This window comes from Zootoca vivipara, chromosome 11 (assembly GCF_963506605.1).
Source record: "Zootoca vivipara chromosome 11, rZooViv1.1, whole genome shotgun sequence".
NCBI lineage: Eukaryota > Metazoa > Chordata > Lepidosauria > Squamata > Lacertidae > Zootoca > Zootoca vivipara.
The window spans coordinates 35,625,066-35,638,573 of record NC_083286.1 but is presented as its reverse complement, the minus strand read 5'-3'; the positions used below and the strand labels follow the sequence as shown (position 1 = coordinate 35,638,573).

Genomic DNA, 13,508 nt, shown 5'->3' with positions numbered 1-13,508 from the left:
CAGGTTTACCACTCCCATCAGCCCACCACCCATTCCCACCCACCCCCACCCACCCTCTGTATATATATAGGGTCTGACACTTCTGTTTCTAGTGTATCTGAAGAAGTGTGCATGCACACGAAAGCTCATACCAAAATATAAACTTAGTTGGTCTTTAAGGTGCTACAATAGGGCCTTGAGAGAGATTGGCAACAGATAGGTTTGGCAAACATATAACCAAATCATCTGTCGACTCTACAAACTGCTACATGTGTTGCAAGACTTATCTCATGAAGGACTGTGACCCCCAAAACGCAAACCTTTTAATTATTACTGAAGATTAGTGATTACATAAGACCATAACAATAAACCTGGGAACTAGCAGTGGCTACCAGCATTTACACTGAAAGTTCCCTTTAAAACCAACTAACTTGTCTACAGAAGCAGAAGCCTGATTATTTGTTTAGCGCAAGTATCAGCCCAGCTGCTTTTGGTTTTTCCATCCCACAGGAAAGATGGAAGGATCCAGCAGTTTGGAAGTTCTGTAAGGCAAATACTGTTCAGTTTTTCATTGCCAACAGGAGACCAAACTTTCATCCACACATATAAATTTAGTAGGTTGACTTCGTAGTCTGTGAACCGGAGGAATAAGAGGGGGACTTCCTTGGGTATCTGTTTGATGAGAGAGAGACTTGCATTCTCTTTGTAGTGCGCACGCTTCGACAGAGGAGTGCGTTTTTAAGGTTGTCCCTAAAGTCCTTTGAAATGAAGTAATAGACAAATGGATCGATGCAGCTGTTTAGGGAAGAAAGGCACAACGCTACAATGTACAAGGCGTATACATTACTGGTGTTGTGGGTTGTGATCTGGGCGTAGTGTAACACGAGCAGAACATTACTGGGCAAAAAACAGATCAAGTACATGGAAAGCACAGTAACGATGAACTTGATGGCTCTTTTCCGTTTCTTCCCAATGTTCTCATCTGTAATGGAAGCGTTCAGAGTCTTTATCATGAGGACATAGGAAACAGTTGTGAGAACAGCGGGGAATAAGAAGACTCCAATTGCTAGAGAAAGAAAGTAGTTGTACATGTCTTTAGCCAACACTGCATGAGGCAGGACATCATGACAAGTGGTGATGTTGAGGTTAGAAACATAAACAGTTTGGTCAACAAGATACAATGGAATCGTGGCAAGGATGATGAGTATCCATATTGCAGCTGAAATCCCCACAGAAATTTCCGACTTCTTTCTTGAGTGCAATATTGGGTTCACAATCACCCAATACCTTTGTACGCTGAGGCATGTCATAAAAAGGATAGAGCAGTACATGTTTCCATAGAAGAACCCAACGAGTACTTTGCACAAGCCTTCGCCATAGATCCAGTTATTGCCATTAATATGGTATGCAATCTTCAGAGGGAACCAGATAACGAAGAGGAGATCTGCCATTGCCAGGTTAGCCATATAGACCACTGCTGGGTGCCGCTTTTTCGTTCTCAAGAAGAAGACCCACAGAGCCATAGCATTGCTTGGCAAGCCAATGATGAACACTAGAATGTAGACCGTGGGCAGGAAGACTGTAGTCAATTTGCCAGTGAGGATTTTGGCTGCAAAAGCATCCACAGTGTATGCATCTTTAGAGGCGTTGCTTGCATTGACCTTATGACCAATGAAGCTTCTTCCTTTTGTCCGGTTGGTTGGATTTCTCTCTAAAAAGGAGATAAAAGCAAGAGTGTTAGCTGCCCATTGGTGAAAAACCAAACATGATAATCATGAAGCCAGACGACCCACAAATTTAGAATCTTTAAAGAAGAGAGTGCGAAGGCCTGTCCATTGTTCCTGGTAAAACCCTCAGTGGCTGTTCTTACCTTATTTATCCATCATGCTTAATCCTTCCTATGCCTGCCCATTGTTCCTGCTGAAGCCTATGGAGGTCATTTTACTTTATTATCTATCATGTTTTTATCCCACCGTTCTTTCAAGGAGGTGGACTGCCTCCCCCTCTTCATTTTATTCTAACAAACATCCTGTGATGCAAATAAGATTGTTCCTGAGGATAGGTCTCAACCTTGAGCTTCATGGCTGAGTTGGGATTTGAACCCAGGTCTCTCCAGTACTAGCTTGGCACTCTAACCACTATACTTCATTGGTTCTCAGCCATTTTTGTGGCCAATTAGGCTTATTATTTTGTGTCTTAAGAGTTTGTCAAGCAATCCAGCGAGTATTTGTATTGCATTTGCATTGTAATTGTATTTCACAAAGAATAAATGGTATTGGGGAAAGGATGTGGAAGTTGAGTGTGCTGACTTCAAGCAGACACTGTCTGGAAGAGTTGGTGAGGACAGACATGCTATGCACTGCTATGAAAGTTTTGAAAACAAAAAGGACCGAACCCTCTCTTGGGCTCAAGGGAGAGAAACACATTCAGGGCCATCCTTCCCAATGGGCTGACTGGCGCAGCGCACCAGGGCGCCAGCCCAGCAGGGGGCACATCAAGGAGGCACACGGAGCCGCCCGTGCCTCCGCCTCACCCACTTCGCTCCTTTCACAGCAGTGGTGGCTGAAGCGAGGCGGCAGCAGCCGCAGCGGAGCTGCCTCCATCGAGGGGCGGCAGGGAAGAGGAACAGGGCTACCTTCCACCCACACTCCTTCAAGTCACAGCGAGCATAGACAGTGCTGCCCCACAATGCTCCACGGCACCTCATTTGCATGCATTTGAAGGAGTGTGGGCAGGCGCTACCCCACAATGCTCTGTCGGCAAACCTTCTGTCGGGGCGGCAGCTAGGGCTCCCTGGACTGCAGCACCACTCCGCCGCTTTGGCCGAGCAGGCAGAGGCCGAGCACAGCTGGCAGCATCCCTGCCTGTCACGCCGCACCCTCCGGCTGCGCGCTGCACCTGGCCGTGCCCGGCAGAGCATGACGGGCGCTGGAGGGATCATTGCGCTACGGTGCCCGATACACTTAAGATGGCCCTGAATACATTATCTTCATTCATTCTCATCTCATCTCATCTATATCTACGTATCTATTTATCACCTATCTATCTCCCAGATACTTAACAGTACCTTTCTTCTACATCAATGATATAAAGTAAGCACAGGACTGGGAACAATATGTTTCATTCATAGCACGTAGTTCTGCCTAACTAATGCAATAGTAGGTGGAGCATTAAGCCAAAGTGCTCTTCAACGCCTGCTCCCAACTACCTAACATGGTCAGCGCACTTGGCTGCAAGAGGGTTTGGCCCTGACTAATAGCAAAGTTGTTACCCAGCTGCAACTCATGCCATTATTTAGTTAGATATTAACACTGGATGCTAACTGGAGCCACTGACTAAAAGGCTCACTCATTCATTAGCGCTATGAGCAGGAGAAAACTGGAACAGATTGGGCTTTGTACAGCACACACTCAAAAGTACCTGAAAAACCAGTATTGAAACTTTTATGTTTTCACTTTGTTAGTAAGTGTTTTTAGTGTACACAAATAATGAGCAGGAGGTATGGGAAAGAAGAGACGGCAAGAAAAATGACTCCTACTCCTACCTCCAGTGTTCTCTTAGCCCCTGGAAATATTACCCATGTCCTACCACAGAAAGATCACAATGTGAAGTCTACTCTAATTTCACTTTAAAAAAAATTCCTTCAGTAGCACCTTAAAGACCAACTAAGTTTTTATTTTGGTATGAGCTTTCGTGTGCATGCACACTTCATCAGATACACTGAAACAGAATCCACCAAACCCTTATGTATATACAGAGGGTGGGGGTGGGGGTGATGGGAATGGGTGATGGGCTGATGGGAGTGGTAAACCTGTAGATGGCTGTTAACGACTGCTGATGGCTGCAATTGGTCCTGGGGGGGAAAGCAAGGGCTGAGGCACTAAAGAAAGCTTGATCATGCATAATGAGATAAGAATCCAATGTCTTTATTCATCCCAGGTGGCTCCATGGTTTTAAGCTTGGTAATGAGTTCCAACTCAGCAACTTCTCTTTCCAGTCTGTTCCTGAATTTTTTCTGTAATAAAACAGCTGCTTTGAGATCTTGTATAGAATGTCCTGGGAGATTGAAGTGTTCTCCTACTTTTAAACTCACTCTGCAGAGCCAGCCCAATATATTTTCCTGCCCGGCTTAAAGGAAAAGATCATATCCATTGGTCTATGTACAGGAACCAACCAGTTGGACGGTTGGACCTTAATCAAATAACCATTATAGGATAGCAACCTCATTTGTGCCCTGGAGGCGGGGGCTAGCCTACGGGGTGCAGGAGAGGCCCACAGAGCTCCATCACCCAACATCTTGTCATCGTTCCACACCTTACAGCATCTGCAGACTATGACAGCCAACTCTGTCTACCCAATAGTAGGGCCAGCCATATGGAATTTTACAAAATGCTTTCTCTTCGTTCTTTTTTTTTTTTTTTTACAACATATTGTGAAATCCTCAGGAGCAAGGTTGGCGTCTGCAGCTAGGTCTTGCAACACTCATTGATTTCTCACAGTCAAATATAGTTCCTTAGCACTAGGAATGTTGCTCCACCATTCCTCCTGCAGTAGGAAGATGCAAATCACAATCTCCAGTGTCAAATTTGAAAATGGCACCAAGGCACATTGCAGGAGCTGCAGTGGATGGTTTAGATACAGTGACATTATGTGTGAACAGTGGTAGCTACCCTTTCTGCACAGTCAAACAGACAGATCAGTATGAGAAGGCAAAACACACTTCCAAGGAACAAGGCTAGGAAAAACCACCCACTCTCTTGGTACGTTCCTGAGTCAGACCACTAGTCCATCTAGCTCAATACTGTCTTACACTGACTGGCAGCAGCTCTCCAGTGTTTCCTAGCCCTACGTGGAAATGCTGGGGATTGAACCTGGGACCTTCTGTATTATCACTCCAGGAAGTACAGCTTATCTCCAACCACAACAAAGTATATATACTTGTCTCTTACATACTTCTGCTTCCCCCCCCCCTTTCCAACTTCAGAATGCAGGTTCTTTAAATGACAGGAACTGCCTTTTTGGTTTTACGCCAGAAAGCTTCATGTGCATCAATGGCGTGGTATAAATGAGTAATTGTGTGTGTAGCTAGTTTGCCAGACTTTTTAGTCCACTTCATTGGCTTCTGCTGAAAGAGATGTTAGGGGTGGGTGCCATACTCCTGCAAATGTATTACAAAATCTTTTGTAGATATTGAACCCTTTTTTAAAAACGAGAGTGATTTTTCTAGAAAATCACTCAAGTTGATATAACATAGCAACAAAACCAGAGTCTAAATGCACAGATGCCATAGAAAAGAAGTATTGGATTGTTCTTAATTAGCAGTGATCCCCAGGTAGAAGTTGCGGGAACCATAAAAAACATTTAGATTCAAACAGAAGCTTAACAGATGCGGAAACAACCATTAACACCATCACAAAATTAAAAGCTGCAGAGAAGCCTTTGCAAAGCAGAAAACTTATATTATCTCTTTTTAAATAAATAAATACTCCTTGACATCAAGCAGTTTAGACACAAAGTAAATACTTTGTTTATCCAATCTTACGGTAGTATTTTGGAAACTTGGACTGCCCAGTCAATTCTTACAAAAAGTAGTAAGCAAAAGAGGATGTCCATATAGTGATCAAAGAATAGCCTTCAAGGAACTGGTATAAGGCCATTTTACAATTGTACATGTTTGTAAAACGAAGTCCTGAGAATGTTTGCACTGCAAGGCATATCCAGGAGGCATGAAAAGAGCCCCAACTTACCCACACTTTCCTAAATTTTTAGATTATGCATTTTATTCATTTACTACAAGCTACCGTAATACCAAAGCCTAATAAAATTATATTGAATCTCACAGCCTGAAGTGTTATCCAATGCTCCCAAAAATCCTGTCTTAATGCATGATAGAACTGTTTTGCTACAGTCAGAAAGATTACAGTGGAACCTCAGTTTATGAACACCTCGGTTTATGAATTTTCGGTTTACGTACGCCGCGGACCCATCTGGAACGGATTAATTCACTTTCCATTACTTTCAATGGGAAAGTTCACTTCAGTTTATGAACAGACTTCCGGAACCAATTGTGTTCATAAACCGAGGTACCACTGTATACAGTACTTTGATCTTTTCAGGAGAGCAGATCCTTAGAACTGATGGCTGAGAGCTTAATTAAAGATTCAATGAGTGCTAGATCTTTAAGTTTTCTTTCAGACTAGGTTTTTCAATGTGGTAAAAAAATCTCTCTGTGTCAAGCTATTTTACATAAATATTTTAAATATAAACCATGGTTCAAAGGAAAGCAGTGTCAAGATATCAGGTATATATAAGAACCTTCCGTCTCAGAGACAATTTTTTGTTGTTGTTATTTACAAGATTTACTGGTGACTTACTGAAGAGATCAAGGTGAAGTATAACACCTAGTACCCATTCACAAGAACACAGACTTCAAAGTAAATCAGATGTTAACACAATGTTCTAAGTCGTCCCCGCACCCAAAAAAGAAATGTTTTAGGCATTGAAATTAGTCACTTGGTAGCTTTGAATTGAAAGCCAAAAGGTGCAAGGAGGAAGCGTAAATCAGTGGTGTTCGCACTTTCTAAAGGCAAATACAGTAAATCCATGTGGAGTAGACTCTATAAAGTTGAGCAGTCGGCAAGCCACTGCTGAAGATCTTTACTTCAGGTAAACAAGACTTATGGCGACCCAGAAGTTAAAAAAGAGGAGTGGGGAAGCCTGGGACAGCGTATAAAATTTACAGCCATGCACTCAAAGCAGTGCATTAAGTTAAGCCTAGTTTAGTTTACCTTACACGGAGAAATAATAATGGAAATGGGGTGGGGGTGAACATCCCCAAAGGTGTAGGTCTCTATGCACATTTGTTTGGGAGTCCCACTGCACTTACTTCCACTTTGCGTAAACAAGGATCCGATCCTGCTGCTAGGACTAAGAAGAGGCAAACCAAATCTACCTTCGCTTTACCTGAGCCAGAGGCCAACGAAATCTCCAGGAGGAGAAAGGTTCGAGGGCAGGCAGAGAATAGGACCCCGCGGCGCTACCTTCTTCCCCTCGGCGAGCACAGGGCTCTCCGTGCCTTACCTGTAGCAGAGGTGAGCATCAGAGCTCCAGCCAGCACCACGAACCCCAGCCAAGCCCGGCTGAGGCGCCCCATTTCCGCGGCACGCGCCTCGCTGCGAAGGCACCGCCACCAACTTCCTCCTCGAGCGTAAACTGCGACTGGGCAGTTTCACTGATACCTAAAAGGGAGAGATAGAGAACTCGGCAGGGGGCGGCGCCTAAGGAGCACCTCCGTGACGTCATCACCCCAGTCCTGCCCTCCCCTCCCCCTCCCCCTCCCCCCGCTCTTGGCTTCCCTCGGGAGAAGGGCGAGGTGAGCTCAGGGCTATGGAACGAGGCGCGGAGGCGGAGGCCCTTCGCGCGCCGCCATCGAGCTCTCGGAGCGCCTTCGAGCAGAGCCGGACACGTTCCCAGGAATCGCAGGCGCCAAAAGGCTTTAGGCGCCACACATTTAAAGCACGTCCCCGCCCCCCGCAGGAATCTTGGGAATTGTAGTTGACCCTCACCCGGAGAAGGCCCAGCACCCTTAACAAACTACAGTTCCCAGGGTGCTTGGGTTGTTGTTAATGGGCTTTCGATGTAGGCAGCTAAGCTTCTAATCTCATTTAGCTGCCAACAAGTCCTACGGAATTCAGTAAAGGATACTTCAGTAAAAGTAATGGATTCAGGAAGCTAGTCCGTCACAATCCATGTCTGCAGATAGGAGCCAACTCCTAGGGGCTGAGGTCCCTTTGGGTTTCCCAAAGTTGATGGGCCTTGCCATTCAAATGGTGTGCATGTGCCGTGTCTTGTGATCGATTATGCGATTATGGGGCTTACCTGCCTCCTATGTTTTATTGAAGTTGGCACCCCTGACTCAGAAGGAAGTCCCACTGAGGTTAGGGGGGCATATTCCCAGGTAAGTGGGGTTAGGGTTGCATCCTTAGCCAGTTAGTGAATGAAGAGCCGTCTTGGGGTATCATGATTTCAAGGGTACAGCTCTAGTCTTCCTTTTCGAAGCCTACACCCACCCAGCATCTGCAAGACTAGGTTCCCCATCCCTGTTTTTAAATATGGCAAGCAGACTCATAGTAACTGAATCATCCCTTCCCTTGAGCCTTTTCTTCTCTTGGCCAGTAGCTAGATTTGCTGGAGGTGCAGCTCAGAACCGGGCAAGTATTTTGAAGAAGCAGTGAGAATAGGAAGCTGCAAGCTCAAATCCCCTCTACTCTTTCAAGCTGGGAAAGCCCCTATTCTTCATCAGCAAAGCTTTGTTGCTGCATGTCCTGCCCATCTATCCGCCCACCTTTCTCCCCCCCCCATACTTAAAATGTCCTAGTAATGGTTGAAGAAAGGAAGGGAACTTGTGAGGCAAAACTAGGCTTTATTTCACCTGGGTCAAAGACCCAGTTTTGCATACACCTCCGCACTCTTTTGCATACACACACACACACAGAGAGAGAGAGGGGGGGGGCTAGCAGCCTCAATGGCACCCCCCTGGAGGCTTCACCAGGGCAAAAAAACCCAGCTAGCCCCCCCCCCAATAGCCACAGCTCTGCCAGCTGCATAATGAGAGCCACCCATTTCAGGATCTTATCCTAGACTCAGTGCAAGTGTTGTCAAATGTTACCAGTGTTTTATAAGAATGAAAGTTTTGTAACATTTCGACAGTGGCCCAAATAAACATTTCAAAAGAGTAGACTCACAGTAGCAATGTGATGATTAATTTAGCCCGAAGCAAAACACCGGCATTCAGAAAGAAGCTGATTCCAAAGGAGAGAAACGAAACAACAAACTGGGTACTCTTATTGCATGTTTTGGGTATTAGCACATAAAACAATTCTGACCCAGAGTTAACTGATCCCCAAATGGAATCGGGGGTATCATATTTTTGCCATGAAAAATGTGGAGTTAAGGAGATACGAAGATCCAGTAGATCTAATTCAGCTACACAACAAGTCTGCATTCATCACAACCACACCCATGTTTGCTTTTCTTCTTTGTTTTATGGAGCAGAACTCTAATGTATAATTTCTCCTATGTAAATAGTGGCCTCATTCTCTGATTAGAGACTTATGTAACCAAAGTAACATAATCCATGTGCAAGAGAGAACTACCAGGAGGCTCAGAGTGACTCCAAAGTTTGCAGAAGTACTCAAGAAGCCCAAAGCCTAACCGAGGAAGAGCCCTTGCAATTAACTGATGACTGAGGATGCTTAGGGTCATTGAATGCTGACTGGCTAGTCAAAAGGTGGGAAATGGGGGGGCAGGATTGGTGGGGAATGGAATGGAGTATGCTGAAAGAAGACATTACTGTCTAGCTGAAATCCAGAACTCATTCTCCAGGTGTGGATCCTTATGTGCCACAGGGTTCTGTCTTGGGCCCAGTCTTATTCAACATCTTTATCAATGACTTGGATGGTGGGCTTGAGGGCATCCTGATCAAGTTTGCAGATGACACCAAATTGGGAGGGGTGGCTAATACCCCAGAGGACAGGATCACACTTCAAAATGACCTTAGCAGATTAGACAACTGGGCCAAAGCAAACAAGATGAATTTTAACAAGGAGAAATGTAAAGTACTACACTTGGGCAAAAAAAGAGAAAGGCACAAATACAGGATGGGAGACACCTGCTTGAGAGCAGTACATGTGAAAAAGATCTAGGAGTCTTGGTAGACCACAAACTTGACAAGAGTCAGCAGTGTGATGCAGCAGCTAAAAAAGCCAATGCAATTCTGGGCTGCATCAATAGGAGTATAGCATCTAGATCAAGGGAAGTAATAGTACCACTGTATTCTGCTCTGGTCAGACCTCACCTGGAGTATTGTGTCCAGTTCTGGGCACCACAGTTCAAGAAGGATACTGACAAGCTGGAACGTGTCCAGAAGAGGGCAACCAAAATGGTCAAAGGCCTGGAAACGATGTCTTATGAGGAACGACTTAGGGCAGTGATGGCGAACCTACGACACGCGTGTCAGACATGACACGCAGAGCCCTCACTGCTGGCACATGCCCCATTTTAAGAGCGGAACGGCTTAGGGAGCTGGGTATGTTTAGCCTGGAGAAGAGAAGGTTAAGGGGTGATGTGATAGCCATGTTCTAATATATAAAAGGATGTCACATAGAGGACGGAGAAAGGTAGTTTTCTGCTACTCCAGAGAAGCGGACATGGAGCAATGGATTCAAACTACAAGAAAGGAGATTCCACCTAAACATTAGGAAGAACTTCCTGACAGTAAGAACTGTTCAGCAGTGGAATTTGCTACCAAGGAGTGTGGTGGAGTCTCCTTCTTTGGAGGTCTTTAAGCAGAGGCTTCACAGGCATATGTCAAGAATGCTTTGATGGTGTTTCCTGCTTGGCAGGGGGTTGGACTGGATGGCCCTTCTGGTCTCTTCCAACTCTATGATTCTATGTGGCCAAAATTGCACCATGTATGTATGTATGTTCTCGAAGCTACGAACATGAGTTTGACCAAACTGCAGGAGGCAGTGCAAGACAGGAGTGCCTGGCGTGCTATGGTCCATGGGGTCACAAAGAGTCGGACACGACTAAACGACTAAACAACAACATGTATGAAATGGATTTATCAGCAGGCTTGAGGAAACAGCAAGGATTGTGGAGGCATGCACACATAACTCTTCAGGGGGAAATGTCTTGTTCAGGGTCTGTTCCTAAAATCAATAAAGATTGAGGTCGCAAACACACCATACATTAAAGCACAGCCTCTCTAATGTGGAGATCTGTAGCTTGTTAAGGGCACTGCAAATTGTAGTTCTGTAAGTAGTAAACTACAGTTTCCAGGGTTCTTGAACTGGAAAGTGCTTTACAGTGGTACCTCGGTTTGTAACCACAATTGGTTCCGGGGAGCCGGTCACTCCCCGAGTTAGTCGCTCCCCAAGGCATGCTTCTGCGCATCCTAGCGCCGCGGAACCCGGATGTAAACACTTCCGGGTCCACGATGGTCGGAAACTGAAGCGGTCGCTCCCTGAGGCGGTCGGAAACCGAGGTACCACTGTAAATGTCTACTGTATATGCATTCTGAGTGTGTTCAGTGGGCATAGAATACTGACTCTTGAATGGAATATGAAACTGGGGGAATGGAATATCCTGGAATGAGGGCATTGCGGGAAACCTGAACAGGAGCACGTCATACGACAATACTTTTTTTTTGCAACAAATGCTGGGAAAAAGAAGGGGAAACTGTTATCTCCCCTGACTTTGGAAGTAGCAGATTGTCCCCACTTCAATCACTCTTCCCCTTGTTAGGATTGCTCAACTACATGGGAGTCTCTCATCATGGATTTAACATATATCTAATTTAGACAGGCTGAAGCTGGTGACCTCCTGTTAACTCAAATACCAGTAACCAAACACAGATACAAGATCTGACTCTTTAATTGCTGTTTAGATACTTAGCAGAAAAGGCAGGCCATAAATTCAGGGACATAATTTCCTCTGAAGTTCACATCTGTATTTAATTGCAACTTATCTCCTTAATCAAGGTTCAGAATGACTAATATCAACAGAATGACTAATATCAACATCCTATCTATTCAAAGCCTTAATAGGCAAAAGCTGTCTGCATTATTCATCTTGTCTGTTTACAATGAATTAACACAACATTCCTTGCTTTGTTTGAATATCAAGGGTCATAATCTAAAAGTTACACAATAATATGCTTTCCCACTTTCTATATTTTATTCCTTAAGCTACTCTATTATGCTGAAAACATAAAACAGCTTTCTTAAACTGCTCATGTTTGACTACTTTCCCGCCTGATCCGTTCTTTTTTTCCTTTTTGCACAATTAAAGCCTGTTGTTTACACTAAAGGGTAAATGATTACCCTTGGCAATAAAACTGCATTCCTGGCTTATTAACTCATCTAAGTATATTCACTTAGATGGGCTGTCCTAGGAGCAAGCTATACTTTATACTTCAGCCTCCTATAAGGAAACCAAAGGGCTCCTTTTCAATTGCAAAGTGGCCTCAGGAAACATCAGGAGGGATAAAGGTAAAGGGGCCCCTGACCATTAGGTCCAGTCGTGACCGACTCTGGGGTTGCGCACTCATCTCGCATTATTGGCTGAGGGAGCCGGCGTACAGCTTCCAGGTCATGTGGCCGGCATGACTAAGCAGCTTCTGGCGAACCAGAGCAGCACACGGAAACGCCGTTTACCTTCCTGCTGTAGCAGTCCCTATTTATCTACTTGCACTTTAACGTGCTTTGGAACTGCTAGGTTGGCAGGAGAACTCAATACCTCACCTGAAACTTCCTGCCATACCCCAACTGGTTTTTGTCTCTGGCAATACTCCATGCTTACTCATCAAGATGGAGTGCCACAGGGGATAAAAGTAACACATAGGTGTGATGATTCAGGAGGTAAACAAATGGCAGGAGAAGGGTTCCCCTTCTTCCCACCTGTCTCCTACCAAACTTCACCCTCCTGGGGAGACTTTTCAAGGCAAAACATTCATTAGGGCCTGCATTCTTCCCTGAAATGAAGGACAGGTGAGGAACAGACTATAGTAGCTCTAGAACCTATGCAATATAATCTATTTAAATAGATTTTTTTCTTCCCCTGATTCCTGCAAAAGTTCTGTAGCAGGTTTATTGTTTGTTTGAACTATTTATACACTACCTTTCAGTGCTAAAGTCCTCCAGAGGTGGCTTACAGAAGATATTTAGTTCTCAGGCTGAGGCCAAACAAACTTCCCTAAAGAAGATCAGCTGGCAGCAATCATTCATCACTGGAAGGGCATAAGAGCTGCCTTATACGAAGTCAGGCTAGTTCACCACAATGGCTGGGAATGGGTGAAGTTGTATTCCAACAACATTTGGAGAGCCACAGGCTCCCCACTTTATCCTACTGAGTCTACCTTCCCCAAACAGCAGCATATTTCTCCAAGTTCTGGCTCCATAACACATTGACTGTGCAATCCCATGTATACCTAATCAGAAGGTGGCACCATTAAGTTAAATGGGGATTACTTCTGAGTATAATACTGTATAGGACTGTGGTTTTAGAAATATTTGCTTTTCCAGTTCCAGTTCCTGCTTAAATGAATGGGAGGTGCCCAATGGCCTTAATCATGGCTTTCATCTATTTTAAGAGAGCTAATCTGTGGTAAATGTGAAATAAAAGGAATCCATTTTCCAACCACACCTACAGAAACATCAATAATTGGACATCACATTTTCTACAGTTATGTATCAAATAAACCAATAATGAGGCTGAATGTAGATCTGGATCTCCTGACATAGCTCTGGGTGATTTGTACTAAATCAGCAAGATTATTATTACTGTTATTATACTTTCAACTGTTTTAACAATAGTAGCAACAAAACTATTTTCAGCCCCTCTCAGCCCTAATTTATACTGCTAATATGAAGAAAGATTGAGGTAATCAGGAATGGATTGTTTTATGAAAGGCCTGTGAGCTCCATTCAGTTCTGACACGCAAAACAAATTCCTAGGGTCTGAATTCT

The 13,508-nt window shown here is 44.5% G+C and overlaps 1 protein-coding gene across 1 annotated transcript; it reads right to left on the bottom strand.

The window, feature by feature from the left end:
• Positions 1-65: 65 nt before the first annotated feature.
• Positions 66-7,227, bottom strand: F2RL1 (F2R like trypsin receptor 1). Its single transcript, XM_035099952.2, has 2 exons — positions 7,060-7,227; positions 66-1,690 (listed from the first exon to the last, which is right to left on the bottom strand). Exons 1-2 carry the CDS (start codon positions 7,130-7,132, stop codon positions 591-593), a joined length of 1,173 nt encoding a protein of 390 aa, XP_034955843.1. The 5' UTR covers positions 7,133-7,227; the 3' UTR covers positions 66-590.
• Positions 7,228-13,508: the final 6,281 nt, after the last annotated feature.